General features: G+C 32.8%; 2 protein-coding genes across 3 annotated transcripts in view; one reads left to right on the forward strand and one right to left on the reverse strand.

The window, feature by feature from the left end:
- Positions 1–7,833, forward strand: part of LOC144843816 (divergent protein kinase domain 2A-like) — a 51,872-nt gene extending 44,039 nt beyond the window's left edge. For both annotated transcript variants that reach the window (XM_078700770.1, XM_078700769.1), the window contains exons 5-6: positions 4,123–4,260; positions 4,763–7,833. In XM_078700770.1, coding sequence (XP_078556896.1) covers positions 4,123–4,260; positions 4,763–4,950 — 326 coding nt within the window. In that variant the 3' untranslated portion in view covers positions 4,951–7,833. The remainder of the gene's footprint in view (positions 1–4,122; positions 4,261–4,762) is intronic.
- LOC144843148 (ankyrin repeat domain-containing protein 61-like) overlaps positions 1–14,054 on the reverse strand; it is an 81,989-nt gene that overhangs the window by 48,958 nt on the left and 18,977 nt on the right. The window lies entirely within an intron of this gene.

The raw sequence follows: 14,054 nt of genomic DNA on the forward strand, positions 1-14,054 counted from the left end.
TGCAGTTTACTGCAGTTACTATTGCAATAATGTATGATTTTTAGTTTGTTTTAATGTTTTATTCTGAGGCTTTGACTGCAATTTAACTGCGTATGGTTTCCATACTAAGCTTTCTACCTAATTGCATAAACAGGTTTAAAAAGTGAACAAATGTAGTTTACTACAGTAAAATGTAGTTACTGCAGTAAATGCAATAGTAATTTTACCATGATCCCTAATATGTATAAAGTCTACTGTATTCATAACCAGAGGGCCTTTAACACACCTTTGATGTTTATTGAATAAATGTATCATACTGCATATGTTTTGTTGAATGGTGTGAGATTTGGTCATATTTGGGGGACAATACATCAACTCTTAGATTACAATTCACAATAATATCAGTAACATTTTACTTCCTTTATTGAAAATCCTTGATTGAGGAAATAAAATAAAAAAATTCTCTTTCACATATGCAACTAAAAATTCATTGAGCACTCTCAGTCATACAAACCAACTGTTTGAAGTGGAAATGAAAATGCTTCTCAATTATGCTATCCATTTCATCAGAGTGTATTTTTTACTCTACAATTACATCTAAATGTTTGCATTAAGGAAGTTCTGTTTTCTGTAATTTGATTTTTTCTTCCGCTTTTTGACGATGATGTTGATTGATATGCTTAGATGTTACGATTCATTATGGCTGAGCGTTGCTGACTCTAAATGTCAAATATTTTATGATAGATCCGTGCGTGATTTGCTTTTACATCGAGTAGCACTAAATAAATTAAACAATTCTTTCTTGATCGAACTATAATTTGTTCATTCATTCTTTCTTCCGACATTACGCTTTCCACAATTTGTTTCAATTTTGTCTGTTTAGAGCAGGATGTTTTTTATTATTGTGTTAGATAGTGTCCTTTTTTCTTAACTTGTTGCTATTCTTAAAAGATGCCAATTTGATTATCTTTTATTAAAGAAAATGCTGTTAATTACCAAAAAAATTTGAATTATTTATATAAAAAAATATTACATAAATGAAAACAAAAATCTAGAGGTTTAGTTTTTAGTACTCTCAAATTGTCACTCCTATTCAGAGGACGCACCTCTGTTAAGAGAACATTTTCATGCGGCACCTTTCTATAAAACGAATTAGTATGAGCAATATGTGGCATCTGCAAAGGAAACCAGACATAAGTCGCAATTTTCAAAATTGAGATTTCCACAAATACTGAAACTACATAATCCAAGGTTTAAAATTCTGAAAAAAATATCTTGATACCATGTCTACTTCCAGAGATATCTCAGTCTAAAGTTTTGGTTGTTACAATCAGTGTTTTGAGAAAAATGCTTTTAAAGTTAAGTTAAGTACAACAACAAAAAAATAAGCAGGGCGTGTTTACGCCTTAGCAAAATGGTATTCTAATTGTTTTATTTCAATGAAACTTCGCACCGTCCTTAATTAACTATTGTTCTATTATTATGCAAAATTTCATTAAAATCAACTCAATGGAACACTTTCAATTTAAGCATAAAACATGATACGTTTTATGAAAAGCATACATAATTTACACCATCTTTTTAACCAACATACTACACAAAATTTCAAAATGCATCTATTTATTTGTCTCAAAATAGAAAAACACCAAGGTAATGTAAATAAATATTGTTTCAGCTATCATTTTTTGTAAAAATAAAAAAATGTAATTTTTCAACCTTTTAATGTTTTTGGCTGTTTCTACAAATCTACAAATGCGACTTATGTATGATTTCGCTTGCATGTGCCACATATGTGCTTTAACCAGCGAATCCGTATTAAGGAGACACCCTAGTGTCCCCTTAATAGGGTCTACTGTAAATACTGTAGCACTATGGCCAACCCCTTGTTATACCGTAGGACACCCCTATAATTGAACATTTAAACTAAAGTTATTTATTCTCCATAAATGTCTGATTTCTGTACAATAAACTAATTAAATAAATATTTTTTAATTCCAATGTACTTCCTCATTTGAATTGAAATAATACATCTGCTGTTTTCATTTGTTTTTATGTCAAATAACAATAAACACCCTTTAACATAGAATAATACAATACAATAATTTGTTACATACTGTACAATACTGCAAAAGTTCGAAAACAAAAGCAGAAGTATTTTATTATTTGTTTTTCTTCAATTCATCAACTGTTAACATTTTATTCATTTATTAATTACTAATGTCATTCAATTTCTATTATTTATTCATTTTTCATTAATTTTAATGATTTTCTGTCTGTCATTTATCACATTCTTCATATTTCTTGTCACCGGTTGGGTGACAAAGTGACAAGAATGAGACAATGTAACTGTTCCATTTCACAAGTTTTACAGTCTACAGAATCTTATTTATTCAGAGACAATGAGAACATTGTGTGTAAAATATTAATTTTTTATACAGTCAACTCTCCCATTACTGAATATCTTTGGACTGGCCTAATGTGTTTCTAATGGTAAAAATGAATTTAGGACCTTAATTATGACCTTAAGAAAAGTCTGGTTTTGGGAGAGTTTCCAATTTTCAGTATCCGGTATTGGGAGAGTTGACTGTATTACATAACTGAGTTTAATCTAGGTTAACCTGCTTTCAAATTAAATTTGCTCAAAAAAATCGAAATGCCGTCTCAGGTGGACTATAAGATACAGTAAGACAAACTATAAGACTTGGGGCAAATCTAAACTGAGTGTATCCTTCTATTTGATTGGATAATTTTGTAGTGGTAGAAGTTCTATCTAATTGTTCAATTTATTACAACACTTTTTGCAAACATTTTTGCAAACATTTTAGGTAACATGTATGGGTCTTTGGGGGTGAGTATTTACGCTTGTGAAATGAAATAATTTGGAGTTGCAAAAACATACTGTACTAAAGACTTTGAAACCAGTACAATGGATTAAATTGATACTTTGCACCTGGATGGATCATTCCTCATGTTCATCATACCTACTTTTTTTTTCAATTCATGTATGACTATCCAAACCAAACTACTATTTTACACTATAATGCGGATGCAGTGTGTATATTGTTTAATTTGCTGTGAACAACAACTTTGCTTGTAAATGTATCAAGGTAATTCATAATAGCTTCTGGCTAGTATATACGTAGTCTATGTGGAGCCAATATCTGTGTTAATTGATTCCTGATTTACAGTAATATTCACCACTTATGCTATACAATGAGTTATGAATTATTAAAAATCCAAAAGGATTTGTCATTTCCAAATAGTGCAATTACTTCCCTTATTGTAAGGGGAAAACGTTTTCTGTTGTATATCAAGTTGCCTTTCCTTGTACTTTGACATAAATAAGTGTGATGTGCCCAAATATGGTAGTGATGATATACCCAAATATGGTAGTGATATATCCAAATATGATAGTGATATATATGGACACATTTTATTGTCACATGAAGTTTGATAGGAGCTTTCTTTAAGTTTATACTATAGTGAAACTCCTACTTTGGGACACCCTATTCGGGGGACTCCCCTAATAAGGAAATAGATTCATGTGAAACGAACAAGAAGTAACACTGGCCATAACTTATTCAGAGGACATCCCTGAAGGTGTCCCCTTAAGACTAATTTAAATAGAGGAGCGGTAACGGTAATAAAAATATAAAATCTATGTTATTCCTTTAATATTACCATTAACACACAACACGGAGCGGACGGGCGGTTTTTCGCTAAGGATAGATACAGATTTTACATGAGACAAGCTACACGGTTTTCCGCTTACCATTACTGAGTCTGTGTAAATTGGCCTTTAATCTGCCATTATAAAGGATTATTTCTTGTTAATTAATTACCATATATGCGCTAATGAAGGTAATCTGTATTTAAACTTAGCACCTACAAAGTTATGGATTAGTATTGGCAGCATAAGTGGAAGCCACCTAAAAAGTCACACAAAATCTAAATCACCTCATCTCTAACCAATTAAATTCTGCATACCAGATGCTCGCTGCAATATGGACAACTTTATATTATGATCCTCATGTCCATAAATTGGATGTTAATGTAAAAACAAAAATCTAAACACCATAATAACATATTTCCTTTTCTTTTAATTTCTGTTAATGATGTTTAAAATGTTATATCTTTGTTTAGATAAACCAGAAAACTGGGACGTACCATTTGAATCCATTCATGATGATTGCATAGGATGTCTGTCATTTTTTGCTGATATGCTGTGCACACGGTTACAGACTGACCATAACTATTATGCTATGTGCCATTCCATTTTAGGTTTGTGTTGCATGATGTAGAGCTGTAGCTTGGTGGTTAACGTGCCAATTCAAAGATCCAGGGTTCAATCCTAACCTAAACCTCAAATTAAATTTATTTGATAATCATGATATATTTACCCATCCTATAACTGGCATGTAGAACCCTCTTTTGTGACACTCCTATTAAAGGGTCACTCCTTAATTAACCCTGTATTAAATGAAGAATTTTTGTTGAAGGGGAAATATTTGTTTGGTCAGAAGGTGTCCCTTTTAAAGAATGTATTTCTATTTTTCCGATGCAAAAAAATTAATAGGTGTGATTTGGTTCCCCTGAATATGGATTAACCTTTTTTTTTTTGTTAAAAAAATGTGTTTTGTTTTTTTTTCGTTTTTTTTTCAAGCCTCATTTCCCTTCATTTGTTCCTTTTGTCAAGCTTAAAAAATTTGATAAATAAATGATGACTTTATTCTTATGTTGAATAATGTAGATATAGATTTGATAATTTCTTTGTTTTTTATAGGTCCAGAAACCCAGTTCCCAACCGTGAAAGGTGGTTTATTACATGACATTCCTGTCACGCTACCTGAGAAACAACAGTTGTTGGATCTATTAATTGAGTGCCAAAAACCAATAAACCACCTGGGTCGTTTCAAAGCTTTCCCTGCCCTTTCGAAGCTTCTAAAGAAATTAGCAGAACAAGGCCGGTAACGAAAACTGTTTTTAGGTCTTGGCCGTTTCCAATGTTCGTTTGGAGCACTTGTCATGAAATCGACAGAACAAGGTCAAAGGTGATATGATCAGATATTTATGTCATTGTGAAAGTCATTTTTTGCGCGAACCAATAAAAATATTGATGAAGTTGAATATAGTAATATTGATTAAAACTGGCATTCGCAATGCTACAGAAATAAGTAAAAACTGCTCTCTATTCAAGCCTGTTCTTGATCTATCATTTTCAGGTTCAAGCGAAATGAGATTGGAGCCACAGGCTTAGAATGAACGGGTTATTTTTCTTTTATTTAAGCAATACACTAATTGTTTTGCTGAAGTTAACCGAGTGATCGGTAAATCAATTTTACATTATTGTTTAAGTGCCTTTTAAAAGCATTAAGCTCGTTAAGTGATTCTTTTTTATATAATGTATTTGAATGAATGCGTTGCAGTTAAAAGACAATTTTAGTAATTCATTTTAGAGCTGGAAAAAGAACACTCAACACATCCTTTGTTGTACTTAACCCCATTTGGGCCATTTATCCATAATTTATTCAATTAAATTATTTATTTTAATATTATTTATAGGTACAGCTACATTTTTTACTATTTAATACATTTTAAAGAACCTACACTAGTACATCTTTTGAGATGAGTAGGGGGTTACCCCGGTGTACTAGTTCACACAGACACAGCCACTATCACTCACCGGTGACTAAACCGGTACCCACATCAACTCCTTTAGGAACATGGTGTGAGGGGTGGTTGGACACCGAGTTGGTACTAAAAACAAAAACCAACTACAAGGGCATCGTTTCAGGACAGCCATAAACCCCTGCCAGCCCAGAGAGGAGACAGGCCCACTTGGAGATATGGCTTATGCCTGTGTATGGTATCATGATAAATACTGTACTACTACTGTATTTCATCTGATATGCCCCTATGATCATCTAGGAGACAACTAGAACTGGAAAAAGCTGGAAATTAGAACACAAATGAATTTACCCTCATTTTGTTTTCAATAGTAATTTATTTAAATATTATTTATAGGTTACCGATTGGTTTTTATGACTACTGTTATTATGTATTAATTTGTTTTAGAGTTTAATAAAACAGCCATTAATTATCCTTAATTTATTTACCCATAATTATTTTCAATTGAATTATTTATTTGGATATATTAGGTTACAGTGAATTAAGTTTTTTTATACTGTGTTATTATAGTAAAATTAATTGAAATTAATAATTTAATTAAACACTAATAATTAATAAAACACCAACCGTCCTTAATTTATTTAACCCCATTTGGCGCATAATTATTTCCAATTTAATTATTCATTTGAATATTAGATTACAATGAATTAAGTTTTCTTTATACTCTTATTGTAGTAAAATTAATTAAAACGCCAACCATCCTTAATTTATTTAACCCCATTTGCCGCAATTTAATTAATATTTATTGGTACACTACCATTATTAGTTGTTGTATGTTGCAGGGTTTTGTTAAGCTTAATTCCCACTAGGACCCAACGCCAGGACATAATACAAGGACGTAGACGTAACGTAAGTGGGTTGACCAATTATAAGCGATTCATTATTCCAATTGTCGCTTGGCATTGGTCAAAACGCTTGCGTTGCCTTTACGTCCTTGCATTGCGTCCTAGTGGGAACGAAGCTTTAAGTACGGTATCTACTAACCGTCTTGTTGCATTAATTTTTCCGCCTGTAAAAAATGTATAAAAAAACACAATCCTATTCAGAGTTACTAGGTATTTCGCATTCGGCAATATGCTAATAAAATATACAGTATACAATTTATACAATTTGTAAGTAAAGTAGTACAGCATACAATTTCTTACATATTATGAATATAGAATTTTAATTTATATACTATCAATGAATTTGTATAGTGTGTGTGTGCGTGCAATACAGTATTATACAAATTGGGCATTTTATTTTATGTATTTTTTTCTTTTTTTTATAACTGTATATTTTCGTAATTTTGGTTTTAATAGAAAAATAACTGTGCGACTTGTGCGCGGCAAATTTTGTTGGAGAAGTACACCAATTTCCGATACTGTATCTATAATTAGTACAAATTCTGTGTTACAGTGTCACATCTATCACATGTAACGGCTGTATCATACTAACACTACAGTAACTTTAACATTACATGACCTGTATTACAGAATTTACCATACAGACGTGTTATATAGAATTGAGTGGATAGTACCATAATACTATAACTGAATAACAAATGAATTTACCTAAATACCTGTATTTTGGTGTAAAATAATTTATTTGATATAATGTGCAGTAAAGTTTAAATAATACACATTTTACATAATAGATGTGAAGTCACAATAAAATAATAATTTAATAATAAATAAAAAGTTATAAATATATAATTATCGACAGTTCAGGGTGTTTTTTTCCATTATTATTTTTGTGTACTGGTAAACATACTTACTGTAGTTCACTAATACAATAACATTGCCCTTGCATCATTAATGTCATTATTCTATGTGTGCTATAAGTAACCATACTTTAGTCTGTTCACTAATAAAACAATATTGCACTCTGTATCATATATAACTTTTTAAAGTTATTCATTATATTGCTACAATTTGGGGTGTTTTTATTGTAATTATTATTTTTTGTTTACTAGTGATAAACTCATTTCACTAATAGTAAAACAATAATGCCTCATCATATTATTCTTTGTGCTAGTAACCATACTAATAAAACAATATTGCCCTCCTATCTTTTTTTATTATACTTATGGCTACTTTATGTTAGCTGATGTTTGTTTAATAAAATATTATTCAATTTGTATAGTTTATCAAATCAAGATATAAAATAAGTTCTCGATATTATATCTAAAAAATAGCTTCTTTTTTATATTATGCACTATTAAACAATTAGTAGTTTTGTTGGAATACTAATAGGAAAATTGTTCCCTCTTTTGTTTTTCATTTTGACTGCAGTATTATGTAAGGCCTATTTATAAATGTAACTTATATTATATTTTTTTTAATCGAAAAATATTTTTTTCTTTTTTTTTTAATTTATAAATGTGACTTATATGTAAGTATTAATGCATAGATAGGCCACAATACACCCTTAAAATTTTTCTTTGTAATTTTTTGTTATAGATTAATTAATAATGTAATGTTATTTATGTTCTATAATTTAACAAAATTGGTTGTAGATAAGAGGACGCTGTTTTACCTTCATCTCATTCTACAAGAAATACTATATTTTTGGTTTCTAAAAAGATATACACAACATTATTATACTACTATTACTATATATGCCATATCCACCAATTAATAGTATTGTCCCCCAAATACATGAACAATAAAGACTAATTAAATCAGATTTTTCATAGGTTATTTTGTAGTGTTAAAAGTTAATCATTTCTGTAGAAAAAACGGGAAAAAATAGAAAAAAAATGTCACTTATAAAATGACAAAACGGTTAAATTCAACTTCATCCATTGTCTGCAGCCAATTTGAGTACTTTATTTTTGCCTTAAATTACAGTTTTTTAATGTAAATCAATTTTTTTTTTCGATCCAATTTTTGGTCAAGATGGATAACTAATATGTGATATTAAAATGGCATATTCAGCAACAAAAAAATGTCATGGAAACAATACATCTTTTGTTTTCCACTCTTTATCTTTAATGTCGAGCGCATAGAGGCATCGTTTATTTGCGCTATATAAATCTATCTTTTATTATTATAATATAATATTTAAGTTATATTCTACAGAAATAACAACAAAAATGCATGGAGGTACGTAATCGCCTGCCGACATTACAAAATGCATTGACACGATCTACTGTATACTTTAACCGTGTGTTTGCTATGTTGTAGACCTACTTCCAACGTTTTTAAATCCATAAAATAGACATCTATTTGTTTCATGCACCAATTAATATAATATTAAACATTATTAAAAAGCATTCATATAATACGTATTCTTATATCGTAAATGAGCAAATAAGTGACGTGCTTAAAAGTGTCCGTGTTGAATTAGTCGGGACATAAATTTAGGTGTTTATTTAAGCTTGGTTCCCACTAGCGACGCAACGTAACGCAATCTACGCAACGTAAGAAAATGCCCTTCCAATAAATGTGTTTTCCCCCGTCTGCGTAAAATCAAACCTGCGATGTTTGCAGCAATGTGGCGTCGTCGATTCCCACTTGTGATTAGCAATACAGCACTTTGCGTCTATACGTCGCTGCGTTGCGTTACGTTGCGTCGCTAGTGGGAACCACCGACGATGCAACACTGCTGCAAATATCGCAGATTTGATTTCACGCAGGCGGGGGCAAACACAATTATTGGAAGGGCATTTGCTTACCTTGCGTCGCTACCACTATTTCGACGCTATCGTCGTTGATCGTTAACAGTTCAACGACGATTGTTTGAAAACAATCCAGTTGATAGCGAGTACCTTTTCCTGTAAATCGTTAACATTTCAATGTTTACGTAGGAGATCGCCGATTATTGTTAACGATAACGTCGACAGGAAAACAGGCTTTATTCGACCGAGGCACTTATTACTAAACTGCGACACTTATTGGATCATTTTAATTTAATTGCAGATTAGTTAATGCAATAACAGTGTTTAAAAAATAAGTATTTACGTTCCTGAAAAATAATATTATTCTAAAGCTTGGTTCCCACTTGCGACGCAACGTAAGAAAATTCCCTTCCAATCATTGTGTTTGTGAAATCAAACCTACGATGTTTGCAGCACTAATTGCGTCGTCGATTCCCACTTGTGATTACGCAATACAGCACTTTGCGTCGCTGCGTTGCGTTCTAGTGGGAACCACGCTTAATATTAGAATGGAGGATAGGGCCTACGGTCATTCTCAAACACTAATAATTAAAATACTAATTACTACACTAATTAAAAAATCATTTCGTTTTGTCTTTTACGTATCGATATCCGTGATTTCCGACCTCCTGAATTGTTTCGACCCGGCAAGGTCAATTACTAGTAAAGTTATCTCCCGAAATTTGCAAATTTGGCCAAGGAGTCGAAATCTCTGACAGCTTGCCTTAATATTGTTATGTCTGGATTACTTATTCACATTTATGTTGATGTTTTTGTAATGCGAGCTTAAGGTACAATGTATTCTGTATACATAGCTCTGTTGTAAAGCTGCTTTCACATCTCGCCTGTATTCGGTCCGGTTCCCTGAAAAAAATATCGTGAATTGGTTTAGTGGTAAGCATCATTCACACCATTTGTACGATTTGAATTCGGACTCAGAATTCGGTGCGGTGAATCAAGAAGCCATTTTGTTTGCTGATATCGTACGATTCTTTTATTAATATAATTCTAATGTTCACTCTTCGACACTAGCTAAATAAGCAATTAAGGGCTGTATTTTACCGCGTTTATAACTAGAAAAGTGACAATATCGGGAGCTAATGCAGTATTTTAAATTAGCCGGTATTGAATAAGCTATTGAGGGCTGCATTTACCGCGTTTATAACTAGAAAAGTGACAATATCGGGAGCTAATGCAGTATTTTAAATTAGCCGGTATTGAATAAGCTGTTGAGGGCTGCATTTACCGCGTTTATAACTAGAAAAGTGACAATATCGGGAGCTAATGAAGTATTTTAAATTAGCCGGTATTGAATAAGCTATTGAGGGCTGCATTTACCGCGTTTATAACTAGAAAAGTGACAATATCGGGAGCTAATGCAGTATTTTAAATTACACAGGTGGCGCTTTAACACATTTGTCGAATAAAAAAAAAAATGTCTTTCCAAATGTGGACAACGAAAATGACGAAACGTTCGCCCCCGTTACAATCAAATTTATAACTGACTTTGTTTTAACGGAGTTTATCAATTAATGTACTGTGGGCCTACTGTATCTCGAAAGATGTCAAAGAGTTTTCATAAGTCGAAAAAAGATGATGGACCTGAACCAGCAGTACACCGGGTAACCCCCCTCTTATCCGAATGCACACGGGCTAAATGTGTACAACATGTACACTGGACCTCAAGTCCTTTTCTGTTTTTGTTGCCACAGTTTGTGGCGCCGCGCCCCTGCCTAAAGCTTGGTTCCTAGGACGCAACGCAAGCATGTAAGCGCAACAGAAGCGAGTTGACAATTTTCGGATAATCCATCGCTTGTGATTGGTTAAGTTGCTAAAGCTTGGTTCCCACTAGGATGCAACGCAAGGACGTAGACGTAACTCAAGCGAGTTGAACAATCAAACGCGACTGTTCGAATAATCCATCGCTTGAGATTGGTCAAATCACTTTGCGTTGCGTTACGTCTTTGCGTAGTGTCCTAGTGGGAACCAAGCTTTACTTCGCTGCGTTACGTCCTAGTGGGAACCGAGCTTAAGGCTTAACCGTTCGGCCACTATGAAACGCTGCCACTCATTGAATATGAAAAATCAATTGAATGCGCCCTCTTTTTTGAATAATCTCTCTCGGTTTCTGGTTTTCTATAATGAATAATAACTTTCTTTATGACTAATATATTTTGGCTGTAGCACACAGAAGGTAAACGAATATTTTAATATTATTTGACAGTATCATCTTGAGTGATGTCATCCTCAGTCACAGTCGTCGAGACGTGATTAAATTGCCTAATCTTGTTAGACAACCTCATCCATCTGTGCTCTGCTCACGCCCCATGCATTACAATATCGAATTTGTAAACGAGTTTTATGTACATCATGATGGTAAATGACGTCATATTTCAGCAGGTAGTAACGCTTGTTGACCGGGATTTTGGGTTCGAGCTATACCGGGGTTAACGTCGTGTATAGAAATACGTTTCTATTTGTTAATGTCATATTTAGATATGTAGAAACGTAGGTCTGTTTCTCTCATTCTCAATAGTCCTCTGACAACAGAAATCTTATTAAAATTGCCGCGAGTGTGAAACCGTACGCAGTGGCGTAACGGCTATTAGCGCTCACCGGCTAAACCGAGAGGCTCCGGATCTTATGGGCCCCCTGAGCAGTGTCCAGATGAAAAGCAGGCATTAAAATATGTCGAAAAAGTCTAAAAACACCCGAGACACACGTGGGCCTCTGCGTTATGGCACTGACCGTACGCAATAAATAATATATGAGATTAAATTGGTGTAGCGCGTATACCATATTACACCCAACAAATAAACGCCTACCCCGAATAAATGCCTCCTTCGAATATAACTCATCAACATTGCATTTTTCCATTTCCGTTTAATTTTTGTCATTGATATCCTTGTTTTAAATATAGAAAGTAGGCCTACACTTTAGGCATAGAATCTGTTCACAATTATTATCACCGTACGTTTCCATCTAGTTAGGCCTACTCTAGGCCCAGCCCTAGTTTAGGAGGTTGATGCTTCGGGAAATCGCACTTTAAATCCGTTAAGTTATTTCTATTTTAGATACCCCAAGGCATTATTAGTTAGGTAAGCATGTTGTACTTTTTTGTATACCAAATATTATTCGTTGCCACTAGTTACTAAGATGATGAATACATACATAGAATACTTGAACAAGAAATAAACATTTACACATCGCAAACTACTGCACGAACTAAATTTTAAACAATGCCTTAATTATACTCTTGGTTATCACTAGGAGGTAACGCAACAACGTAAGCGAAACGGCAGGTAATTTGACCAATCGCAAGCGATGGATTATCCCAACTGTCGCTTGTCATTGGTCAACTCGCTTGCGTTACGCTTATGGCTATGGTGACAACAAATTTTAAAGCGTGGTTTACACAGCAGAGACGCAACACAAGGACGTGACGCAACGCAAGCGACCCATGATATGCAATTCAACAGTTCGAATAATCCATCGCTTGTCATTGGTCAAATCGCTTGCATTGCGCTTATGGCCTTGGTGAACTAAGCTTAAAGCGTGGTTCCCACTAGAGACGTGACGCAACGCAAGCGACCAATGACAAGCAAAAGTTCAAATAATCCATTGCTTGTGATTGGTCAAATCACTTTCGTTGCATTAAATCCCTATGTTGCGCTTCTAGCGGGAACCAAGAATTAGGCCTACTGAGTACCTTTAACTATAACTATTCTCGGACAAAAACGTATTAATGTAGTTGCTTGATACAATCAATATACGGTCATGTTAAAGAATACGATTTCATTATGTTGTTTCTTGAGGAGGAGAAGGAGATGTATGCGTACTTAGATATCAATCCAAAGTACCTTGATAATTACCAAAACAATTCTGATTTCTCTGCAATTACGATCTTTGTAACGATTAGTGAGAATCTATCGCCCGAAAACGCTATTACACTTTTAATCGATTGCTCATTTTAAAAATATGAATTAAAGGTACATTTTTCCATTAAAAAAAAGTATGTTTCAAAATAATAATGACTTAACAACAATAAAATGTCTTTTTAAGTACGATATCAATGAAAATCAAATAGCATAATATAATTCTTAATCGATTGCAATTTTTTTTTTATGAATTAAAGGTGAATTTTTCCATTAAAAAACATTTTTATCACAACAATAATGACTTAACAACAGTAAAATTTTTAAGTACGGTATAAAAAAACAAATAGCCTCATAATATGATGCCTAATGTATTTCATAATTAAAAAAAATTGAACTAAAGGTGAATTTTTCCATAAAAAAAGTGTTATATAATAATGACATAACAATAAAATGGCTTTTTAAGTACGGTATCAAAGAAAACCAAATATCATAATATAATGCCTAATCGATTGCACATAAAAAAAATGATTTAAAGGTGAATTTTTCCATTAAAAAAAATTTGTTATCACAATAATGACTTTAAAACAATAAAATTACTTTTTATGTACGGAATCAAAGAAAACCAAATAGCATAACATAATGCCTATACGGTTATTTAAAAAGCTTATCTGATAGACCCACCCCATCTCAGTTGCAAAATTAGAAATAAACTCTTTAAAAAACATTTTTTGAAACTATAAAATGTTGAATATTTATCGTGTATATATATATATATATATTCTCGAGACAAAAAGAAGAAAAAGGGTGGAGGAAGAAAATGCGACTGAAAGCGCCAAGATCATTTGACTCTTTCTGTCCACTAAATAAGT

The sequence above is a fragment of the Antedon bifida genome, chromosome 5 (assembly GCF_963402885.1).
Source record: "Antedon bifida chromosome 5, ecAntBifi1.1, whole genome shotgun sequence".
Classification (NCBI taxonomy): domain Eukaryota; kingdom Metazoa; phylum Echinodermata; class Crinoidea; order Comatulida; family Antedonidae; genus Antedon; species Antedon bifida.